Genomic DNA, 12,374 nt, shown 5'->3' with positions numbered 1-12,374 from the left:
TATCCAATCATTTCAGTATCGTATTAGTAAAGTACACCATTCCAAAGATTCTATCCGAAGATATTACGTTAATTAATAACAATTCATGAATCAAGCGACAGTTAAGAATATCACGTCTTTAAGTGAGGATATTCAGTCAACCAGAATCTGAGAAAGATATCTTGTTAAAGATGCTATTTAGTAGTTTAAGACGATTATACTATTGGATTTCACCTTTAGCAGGAATAAAGTTAGAGAATATTAACAAAACATAATCAAATATTACTGGAAGTTACACATGTTAATCGTATGATATTATCTGGTGTATTAATTTACACGTATTAATCGTATGATATCCTCTGATGTATTAATTTACATATGTTAATCATATGATATTCTCTGATGTATTAATTTACACAAGTTAATCGTATGATATTCTCTGGTGTATTAATTTACACAGGTTAATCATATGATATTCTCTGGTGTATTAATTTCTCCTGAGAAATGTCAGGTAGATTCTGCTAAATAATAAGAGATATGATAGAAAATAGATGATGAAGCAAACCGGAAATGTCTGTTGTTTACGGAAATTAAAGAACGTAAACAATAGTGGACACAATGTGTAACAAAATGAAGCAATAGTTATTCAGTTCACTAAAACAATCCAAGTGGAATATTTATAAAAGATGTCTTTATTGGAGAAAGCCCTTAGTATGTGTGAAAAAAAATATCTAACTTAATAGAACAGCTAACGGTAACTTATGGTTTCAAACTGAGAGAAGGCGATATTATATGTATGAACAAATTATGCTCTTTTCCTCAGAACGTGTGTGCTACCCGAGTGACTGTTTATCAGTCTCAGCCAAAAATAAGGGAAGTTAAACCCTGAAAATGTCACCTAACCAGCTGACCGGACAATGAAAAAATTTTTGCATTATTTCACATATTATAATGAACATTACAGACATTTTGCCCACAAGTAGGTGCATATGACATTCGAGGTGAAAATTTGAGAATAACAGGTAATTTAGGCGAGCTTGAGTGACATTCTATGTTAAGCAGCATACATTTGCATATAGACAAATAGTGAATATTTTTATATTAATAAGAAAAGAAATAAGAAAATACGCACTACTCATGAATACCACAACCATTCTTTAAAATCAAGTTACATATTAGTAGATGAAACTTGTGAATCAAATCTTGCTGCCAGGGTACAATCACGCATTTCATTCAGATATTGTAGAAGATCCACTTGGGGTATAAAGCAGATGAGGAAACGTTTGTACTAATTCAATAGTTTGTAAAATGTGTTTGTACAAAGAACACTGGTCAGCAAGAACGAACATTAATACAGGTAGTAATTTAGTCAATGCAAATGTTTCTTTAACAGAACGAAACTTGTTAAAAAGTCCCATGACAAGCGCTACTGAACTGATGTTAAAATTATCTGTAGTTCCAGGAAGACCAGAAATGTGTTTCAGACGAAACAAATGCCTTACTATATACGAATCTGAGGGTATGTCAATTTTGCTGCACCACAGAGGTTCAAAGCTTAAATATTTCTTCTTGTTTACGTTTCAAGCGAATGTTTAAGCTAAATTGATAGACAGGTTCGCGTTACTTCGTGATTATGAGTTAAATTTTGAGTTCACTGCTTCCAGAATCACAAAAGCGATTATAAGTCAACGGGATTGCGATCCATGGACGCTGAGGTCCACAGTCCAACAGCTAGCGACACCTGACTTCAATACTGACTCCTGCACACTCAGTATTGTGAACTTATCCACTTCTGACGTTTCCATACTATTTGACAATAAAAACAGTTGACGTAAACCATTTAGCAGACGCAGTGGAATATTCGTCGTTAGTTCACTACACAGTTTTTGACAGCTTTACTTGTAAAAATCGTTTATGAAAACATTTTTCGTATCGCTGGGCTCTGAATTTCTATTTTTGTGTGTGCATTAGGAAACATAAGTTTAAAACAGGTAACTTGTTATAAAAATTATGATTTGCAGCATTCTGCACTTTTTCAAAGTCAGCTATCATTTGTATTTGTATTTATATCATCTGTATTTGATTGTTGGGTCATATCGTTGGTCCTCACGCACTTGAAAATTAAAAAGTTAAAAGTGATTTGGACGTTACATATCACTGTAGCTTAACTAAAGTAAATTTTAGATATTTTTATAAAGTGTAAAGACATTGGTTTCAGAAAGTTTTCTCTTTTATCAAAGTATATTAAAATTAATCACTTTAACATTTCTGATAGTTTAAGTAGGATAACATGACTGTTTAAATATATTTCCTTTTTAATGAAACAGTCTAGTCTAGTGAATATTTGTAGTATAATCTCTGATATCAATACTTCAACTACCCTTACAGTTAAACACACTCATGTTCTAGTAATCTTTTCATTGTATTTGCTATTTATTTTTCAAAGTTTGTTTTGAATTTTGCGCAAAGCTGCATGAGGGATATCTGCGCTAGCCGTCCCCAATTTAGCAGTGTAAGACTAGAAGGAAGGCAGCCAGTTATCACCACCCACCGCCAACTCTTGAGCTACTCTTTTACTCTCGACTAGTGGGATTGAGCGTTACATTACGACGGCCCCGCGACTAAAGGGTAGAGCATGTTTGATACGAGGGGGATTCGAACCCGCAACCCTAGGATTAGGAGCCGAGCTCTTTAACCATCTGGCCATGCCGGGCCGTTTTTCAACCTACTACACGAAGATGTATTGATATTAACTGAATTGTATTTCACTACTTGCACAAAAAATATGAATAACTCTCGTTTACAACCTAAAGCTTTTTTAATTATACACTGAGTAAAAACCAAATGCGTTATCGTATATTAAGTCTATAGTCATGGTTGTTCTGATTGCTAATTATTAATTTTTCAGAAACGTGTTGTTATTATCTTGTTGTTAAAACTGATTCTTGTTTACAGATAAATTATGGTTTTTTGACATGGATTAAGAATGTTTAAGCAGCAAAGTAATTTAATTATGTAAAGGAAGGAGAGGTAACAGAGAACTTTTTACAATGATTTTCTTATCATAGCTTCAGACTTTTTCTGAAAAAAATAAAATGCAAATATTCAGAATGTCACAGTTAAATGCAGTCTTTACAGTTGTTTGAATAGTTAAATATGGAAACTGAATTACCGCCAGGTCTTTAAAAAAAACAAGCATGTTCAAGAGTTTGGTAAAACTGTGTGTCATTGCTTACGTTTTTTGTTCTAATGTGTGGTTATCAGAACGCTGCACTGAACAACTCTTTAACTAGCTAGTGATACTTTATAATACATCCTAAGCCTTTAAACATTGATTAGTTTGGAGAAATGGCATGCACGTGTGTATTTTTGCTTGCATGTGCAAAATGATCTTGATCCTAATATATAATAAACATTCTGATAAGATTAATCCGTCTATAAGCACTTACAAAAACGCAAACTTGAAAGAGAACAAAAATCTTAAATCAAAACGCCAAAATAAGAACAATACAAACAAAAAATATGTTTATCATCATACGTCACTTCACAATGGGGGCGAGAGTATAGACCACTGGTACGTATACAATCCTGTAACAGTATAAAAACACGTTTAAGTGTATTTACGTACTTGTTATATTTTACATTTTGGGGGGAAAGTGGATGACTTGAGGAACTTTTAAGATAGGTTGGAGGAGCTTCAGGACTAAACTCTGCTCCATCGGTCAGGAAGTCCAGAACCTGGTGTGGTTTTCATAAGATTCTGCTGCACAACTGTGATATTCTTGTTTAGATAGTATTACAACAGTAGAGACAGTATGTCTGGTGAAACTTTCTGTTCCAATGTATTTGTATTGTATGACAACCGGACAAGTCTGGTATATTTTTAGGGTTTTATAGGAACATAGGTAGATAAGTCTTCAATCACTCGATTAATTCATCCACAAACTAAACACTTTAACACTTCTAATAATCTAAGTCAAACAACACGGCTGTTAAAGATGTTTCCTTTTTTATGAAACGGTCTAGTCTAATCAATACGTGTACGGTCTAGTCTAATCAATACGTGTACGGTCTTGTCTAATCAATACGTGTACGGTCTAGTCTAATCAATACGTGTACGGTCTAGTCTAATCAATACGTGTACGGTTTAGTCTAATAAATACGTGTAATGTAATATATAACATTAATTTTAAATACACACATGTCCTGGAAATCTTGCAATGTCATATATTTGTTTTCTTTTTCATAAACGCAATATAAAAGTACATTGATCGTAACTAAATTTAATTTTATTACAAGTACAAAGCTCTCAATAGCATTTATTTACAGTCTGAGTAATTTACTCTTAATAATCTAAGTAAAAACAAATATTACTGTATATTAACTTTATAGCCATTGTTGTCCCAATGGCTAATTATTAATTTCTAACAAACGTGTTGTCATCATCTTCTTGATTACCATTGGTTCTTGTTTACAGTGTCTTCTGGTTTCTTTTTATTGGTTCTGGAAGGTTTTTTTTATTAAAGTACTTGAGATTAAAAGAAAGTGGCAACAGTGAATTTTAACAACGCCTTTATTATAACTTTACACAGATAATTTTCACCAACAATTCAGAATATCAGAGTTAAATGTAGTCTAAACAGTTGTTTGGATAGTTATATATGTAAACTGAATTATCACCCATAGAGATTTTATTTTTACTTTCAAGAATTAATTGAAATATTGTTATCATTACTTTCGTTACAAAACATAAAAACATTTTACGGTTAGCAGACATCTGAGCAACACCTGTTGTCACATCACCTTAAACACAAAGTTGTTGGGTGGAAAGACACTCCATCAAAAGCTCTGAAAGCACTGTTTGACCAGTCTATCAGGTTTCCATGAAATTCCAAACCACCTTCTGTTCTACACGTAGATGCGGAAAAAACAGAGATCTGATCCTCATCCAAAGTTTCATCCCAAAGATGCAAATCTGTCAGTTCTCCTTCCAAAGTTTCTTTGACTTTAAAGCCACCTCCAACAGAATCCTGGTCAGCACCCAAAACGATCATTCCTCCTGGCCTTACTTCTACTCCTCTGGAAACAGTGGCTGTGATGTTGGTACAAAGTTTTCCGTTCAAGTAAGCATTGACATTCCCACTTTGTGATGACCACGTATATGTCACATGTTGCCATTTTCTTAAAACAAACTCTGGACAAGGTATATTAATAAAATGGCCTTCCCCGGAATGAATATGGATACCTACATGCGGAATTTTGTCCTTCAGCTGAATCCATGTATATAATTCGTTGTTTTCCTTTGGATGAGCATAAGAAAAGATAGAATTTGAATATTCACCAAACTGGTACAACTTCACCCAGTAGGCTAAGGTCAGGTCTCGAACTCTGGGCAAAGTACCTATCATAACAAGACGTGGAATGCTCGAGTCAGAGTGAAAGAAACGGACTTTTGTTGCCAGATAGCCATGTCGTAATGTCATCATTGACGATACAAAAACTCCTCCAAAAATACAGCTAATAAGGAACAACTGAAAAACAGAAGCCATGGTCTTCCACTAATTGGAGACTTTTCCAGCCAAGAACTTAACGTGCAATGCGAGAATATTTCCCGGTGTTTAACAGCCTGTACTTTATTTTTACTCTTAAGAGCCAATCGCTGCGAAGAAAACAGTGAAGCATCCAAAAATAAACTTGAAATACAGACTGTTTATTCAAGGGTGCGGACATACCATTTCCTTCTCATAGTTCAATAGACCTTGCCTGTTGAAAAGTCTTGTCCTTCATTTCCACGCAAGATATCTGTTAATTTTCAGACTTCACAATAATATAATACTTGCAGAACATTTCACACTTTACGTTCAATAGACTGTAAAGATTATAATTTGAAAAGCCAACATCTTAAGATTCCATTTTGTGATATATATGTATTTTTAGTGTGTATATTATAAAACTAAAGACATATTCGAAAATAACAAACAACATTCGGTTGCATTTATAATGATTATCAAACCCCAAGATTTGTCTGATTATCTATAGTTTTATGCATGTGAATAAAGGGTTAAGGCTCGGCATGACCAGGTGGTTAGGACGCTCGACTCGTAATTCAAGGATCACGGTTTCGAATTCTGTCACACCAAACATGCTCGCCCTTTTTAGCTGTGTGAGTGTTATAATGTAACATTCAATCCCACTATGTGTTAGTAAAAGAGTAGCCCAAGGGTTGGAGGTGGGTATTGATGATTAACCGCCATCCCTCTGGTCTTACACTGCTAAATTAGGGACGGCTAACGCAGATAGCCCTCATGTAACTTTGTGCGAAATTCACTAAAGAAACAATCAGTATAGAGGGTTATTTTTTTTATGAGGAATAATTTAGCAGTAACACCACCTGCGAGTTTCGTATACTTAACATCAGGAAAGAATTTCTGCAAAATGGATGTTAGTACTTACTATATCTGGAAGACAAGAATATAAATATGACGGCAATAATCACCCCATCTCAACGTAATTTTTAATGCAAATACTGTTAAAGTTATATTTATTATTCAGTATGTGTTCTTATTGCAAAGCCACATCGGGCTACCTGCTGAATCCACCGAGGGGAATTGAAACTCTGATTTGAGCGTTGTAAATCCGTAGACATACCGCTGTACTAGAGAGTGGCTGTTATTCAGTACAAAAATATTATACTGATTCCTAGATACTGTTTCTAAAACAGTACTTAACGGTTCAAAACATTTGTTTAAATAGCATTGTACATACAAAATAACAAAAAACGCAAGTGAAAATGTCAGAACAAACGTACAAAATAAATATACTTCATTTTACATTCCACATTGGGGTGTATGTATAAACCAGTGGAAAGCATAGAATTCTGTGAGAACATTAAACCAGATTTAAGTATATATTTGTTTATGTGCTTATTCATTTATACATTCTAAAATAAAACTTTATCGTTAGAGTTTTTGTTTTTTGTTAGCTAGATTTCGGGAAAATTCAGAGAAATTCTTAAGGCGTATGTTCTGCTGTAGAATTGTGATTTTTTTGTTAAAAACGATTCTTTTGGTAACAGCAAGGCAATCTGTTCTGCGTAAGTTTCTGATATTTCTGTTGTATGATAAGCCAATAGTGTCGTGTAAAGACTTGTCCAGAAATTAAGAGTACGGCATGATTCGATATTCTATAAAACTTTCAATAAGGTGTGGAAACTTTTGTATAACTACCATAGTATGTCGCTGTTTCAAACTTTGAATTCAATGGCCATAATTAACATAGCAATTAGCTACATCTTAAATTTACAATGTCGGTTATAGAATACGGAGTCTTAAGTCTAACAGTGGGAAATGATCACAATCTACTCAAAACACAGGCTAACCTTTAAAAACTGCACGCATGTTAAGGCAACAAATTATTAAACTAAGTATTACCTTTAAAATCTTTCTGTTATTGGGACACCCAAACCCCTGTTGTAGCCTTCAGAACACAAACAGACCGATCAGGATTGTCTTCCAGGTTAAAACGCAGTCACACTTTGACTTAATTGGGATCAGAATTGAATTAAAGTCACCATTCAAACATTCACAAAATGATTTTAAAATTATCCTTTGCTCACTTACTTTTATGGTGCAAAGCAAACAAGCCCTCAGTGATGTTGAGAAAATCCACTTGGAGAGAAATATATATGTAAAAACGGCTCGTTTGGGTTGAGAAAATATTTTACATAGAAGAGCGAACAACATTTCGACCTTCTTCGATGACCGAAGAACGAGGCGTTTTTACATATATATTTCCAAACAAGCCTTCATTTTTGTCTTTATGTCCATCTCTTTAAGATGTTTGAAATCTCGCGTTTCTAGCTTGATCATTTAAACTATACAGTTTTCATTAATTTATAATGTTACAGTGTCAGCCTAATTGTACGATACTTCACGTCTTTTTGCACAATTACTTTGCAATTAATCAGCTTGTGAGAAACTTTGGAATACATAGTAGGAATCGGTAGCATATTAAGCTTGAACCTCATTTTTCTTCTGATTAATTTTATCGAAAGAAACACATTGAATTGGGAATGAGTATCCTAAATCTAATAATAATAAACTGTTTACGAGCTTTTATCTGGATCTGCACTATCGGTACCTCATAGTTAATGTAGTAATTTAATAGTGGATTGTCAACATTATGGTTACAAATTATGCTTAAATTTCATTGGATAGTCCATAAAGTTTCAGCTGACTATATCACATGTTGAAGTTGAGTCTTAAAGACACGCAGCTAAAGAAGTATTAAACTAATTTCCCCAAGAATACCAGTTTCTTTAAAAAGATTGCCCATAACTCGTCCAACTCTAATCTCTTAAAGAAATAATCAAAACTGCTCGGAGGATTCATTGACAAAATGTTGCACGAAGTCAAAAGAGTCACATAAGTCAACACCAGTGTGACTCACAGTTGCAAATATTCAGTAAGTTATGCAAATCTGCCTCTTCACTCCAATGCACGTGGCGCCAGGCTAATGATCTTTCTCAGACCAGGAAACTTCCTTCCATAGCACATCAATAAAGATGCGTTAAAATAATCTTCAGGTGCTTGATGTTCACAAGATGAAATGGATCGGTTAGGCTTAACATTGCTCTTGAGAGTCTTCATATTTAAAATTATCAGAAAGCTATTTCTCTGGACAATGATAAAACTTTGAGCTTTTTATCTGTAAAAATAACAAGATACAGAAATGTACATACTCAAAGATCATGACTCAGATAAGTTTATTTATTAGTTTTGTTTTAAGACTATTTTAACATTAAATTATTAACGTCCAGCCATTTAAGTTCTGGTTTTATACCTTGCTGTCTGGATATATTTACGTTATTACTGTCGTCATGATGGAAAATGACAGGAAATGTTAGTCCATAATAAGTTGCACCGTCTAGCATACAACTTACAAGTTTGTTCCACTGTTTGTAGCTGTGTGATCTACATTAATGAGCCATTTATAACTGTCGTTTGTAACTAACTGACTGTATTGAAACAGCCAATCTTAGAAGTATTGAATTACTTTCATTTTTCGACCCCCTCCAATGGCACAGTAGTACGTCTGCGAACAAACAACGCCAGAAACCGGGATTCAATAACCGTGGTGAGCACAGCACAGGTAGCCCATTATGTAACTTTGTTTTTCATTTTAGTGTGAAAAAAGATGTTACTTTAGATTTCGACCTATTAGGTACAATGGTAAAATCAGGGGTTCGATTTCCCCTCAGTAAACTCAGCATATAGTCCGATGTGACTTTGCTATAAGAAAAAAAAACACACACATACTCGACCGCTTAGGTAAGCGTTTTAAAGTCTTATGAGCGGTTAAGGGAAGAAAACTGAAAACATCTAAACATTTATTTCATGCTAGCAAAAGGGAAAAAGAAACAAGACTTCGTTTATTTTTGTCTGGGGAGTATGCGCCTGGGAAGATTGCTCATAAACATTATTGAAAGTACAATGTTTAGGAGTCTGGATCCCACCTAAGCTGTACGGGATTTTCTTTACTTGACAAAATTAGTTTGTCAGTGAACTATATCGATTGTATAACGTATTTCAGCTGGAGACAAATTGCGTGCAGCTATAGAAAGAAAAATGTTTGCACTTATATATCTTCTCATACGTACCATTTCTTATAGACTAAGCCAATTTTAATTGTCTGTAATAAACTATAATTTAGTTTAAAACAGCTTCATAAATGTAATCACGACCATTTACTTGCACAAATGGCCGTTTATTAGTATAATTAAAGCATTTACGTTACGTGTACACAGTTTTAGTTTGGCTTGCTTTCAACGTTGCGCAAAACTACTCGAGTGCTCTCTACCCTAGTAATCACTACCCATCTTCAATTCTTGGACTACTCTTTTACCAACAAATAGTAGAACTGGTCGTTCCATTATAATGCCCCCACGGCTGAAAGGGCAAACGTGTATGATGAGACCGGGTTTCGAACTCGTAACTCTCAGATTGCGAGTCAATGGCCACTAATCACTAGCAGAAATTTAAAAAAAATGTATTTATCGTATTTCTGATGTGATCTAACAAAACGTTGTCTTTATTGTAGTTCTCTTTGTTTCTTTGTCTTCTGGAGTTAACACTTCTGCCCAAAGATGTTATTGTAATAATGCACAACATGCAGTAACGTAAACAACAGTTCGTAGGTTTGTTTCTTTAGAGTTATGCACAAAGCTGCACAATGAGCGATCTGTGCTCTGCCCACCGCGGGTATCGAAATCTGGTTTTTAACGGTGTGAGTCCGCAGACATACCGCAGTGGTACTGGAGGGCAGCTGATAGAACATACATATATCTTGCGGTTATGGCTTTCCATACGTGAATAAGAGTTACCATCCACGTAGTTAGAGCTAGTTACTATGGACAAATAACAAGCTTTCCATTAAGTAAAAAATGTATTTTGACAGTTTTATACGAAATCTCAAAGCCGTTGATTAGCATAAAGACGTCTTGAAAGAAGATCTGTTAACTATTTTATGAGTCCAGCGTAATTAACGTACTAAAGACTTTTTCACATGGTGACTATTTTTGTTTATTAACTTAAAACTTAATCAGTTTTTTTAAGCATCACTTCTAGTAATTTATTCTGTCAGTCCTCCGTTACAAAGTAGACTCGTTTATATATCCTTTGAGAAAGTCAGCTTAACGTGAAATAACAATGTGATATAGCCACTCGCCTGCTTTTAAAAGGTAGGGTGAGAAGGCATAGAATAACTAAATATATAATATAATTAGTATTTGTTGTAGGAATAGAATGTAGAAAGATAAAAGGAATGTAATGTAGTAAGAAAACACAATCTGCTCATTCTTTCCTGTTTCCGAAGTCGCAGCTTTTATCACTTGCACTTTTTTTATATATAACATCATTGTTCTGTACCTAATTATTTGTTTATTTTTGAAGTTAAGCTTAAAGCTCACCTGTATTCTGTCTACCGCAGGTATATCGAAACCCGGTTTCTAAGATGTATGTTGTTGTTTCACATGTCAAAACACCTTGTACAGGATATGAACAGGAAAAGAAAATAGATCAATTTTGAAGACACTGCACTAGTTTATTTTATTTATTCGATTACTAGAGAGAAAGCTAATGCATTTTTTCTAAGCTTAATTGAAAATATTAATGCGTTATATCAGAATAAGAATATTTATTTTCGCAAGCAGTTTAAAACTATTTAATTATTTAAAATAAATCTGTCCACAAGTGTGCTCGTGGTAAAATACTACAGAAATAATAACACAAGATATAGTCTGTTTGAAATAATAATCAGTGATGACGAGAAAACCCACTTGTAGAGAAAAATATATATGTAAAAACGGCTGGTATGGGTTGAGAAAATTTTTATGTAGAGAAGCGAAGAAGGTCGAAAAATGTTCTCAACCCAAGCCAGCCGTTTTTACGTATGTATATAATCTATTTGTTTGTTTCCTGAATTTCGGGCAAAGAATTACAAGGATTATCTCCTCTAGCTGTCCCTAATTTAACAGCGAGGAAGGACTAGAGGAAATGTAGCTAATCATTATTATTCATTGCTAACTCGTGGCGCTGTTCTTTTACCAACGAATAGTGTGATTGCATTTACATTAAAATGTACCCCACAACAGAAAAGGCGATCATATTTGAGGAGAGGATTTTCGAACCAGCAACCCTCAGAGTACGACTCGCGTGCCCTAACCACCTATCAATGCCGGGTCGTAGACAGAGTTACCTGATGAGGAGCTAATATAGATTATATTTTGTATTTATTCAGGTCTAGATGAACCAGTTTACACCGAAAGGGGACTGAGACCGTGGTTTCAGAATTAGATCCCAATGTACCTGAATAAAAATATATTCCATGCCAGTCAATATAGAATTTCAACAACAAAAATTTACTAATATATATATGCATATATACATACAACACTTTTGTTATTATATTAGATTGTTTACAGGGTCCACAAACTTCTCACAGCAGCTTCACCCATATTATTAACTTCGATGAGCTTGTGAATATGTCCAATTATAAGTATCACCTGAGCTCTATTTGTTGGTAAAAGAGTAGTCTAAGAGTTGGCGGCGGGCGATGTTAAGTAGCTGCCTGCTCTCCACCCTGTCACTGTTAAATTATAGACGGTTAGAGTAAATACTTTTCAAGTAGCTTTGCTCGAAATTCAAAGCTAATCAACTGATTAGGAAGTAACCAATATGATTCACATATTCTACGAATAATAGCGTTATTTGATCCTAACAATATAACTTTATAATTACAAGTTTTCTAAAACCATTCAATAAAACAATACGATTAAACATTTTTCTTCAATATTTTAATATTTAATGCTAGTTTGATACAACACAATAAATACTTAC

General features: G+C 34.2%; 1 protein-coding gene across 1 annotated transcript; it reads right to left on the bottom strand.

Moving 5' to 3' along the window:
- Positions 1 to 4,778: 4,778 nt before the first annotated feature.
- On the bottom strand, positions 4,779 to 5,528 carry LOC143223989 (C-reactive protein 1.4-like). Its single transcript, XM_076452455.1, has one exon. The coding sequence runs from the start codon at positions 5,526 to 5,528 to the stop codon at positions 4,779 to 4,781; it is 750 nt and encodes a 249-aa protein (XP_076308570.1).
- Between the last annotated feature and the right edge of the window lie 6,846 nt (positions 5,529 to 12,374).

Source organism: Tachypleus tridentatus, chromosome 8 (genome assembly GCF_004210375.1).
Source record: "Tachypleus tridentatus isolate NWPU-2018 chromosome 8, ASM421037v1, whole genome shotgun sequence".
Taxonomy (NCBI): domain Eukaryota; kingdom Metazoa; phylum Arthropoda; class Merostomata; order Xiphosura; family Limulidae; genus Tachypleus; species Tachypleus tridentatus.
Note: the sequence above shows the minus strand (reverse complement) of the source record. Positions and strands in the feature narration are given on the sequence as shown.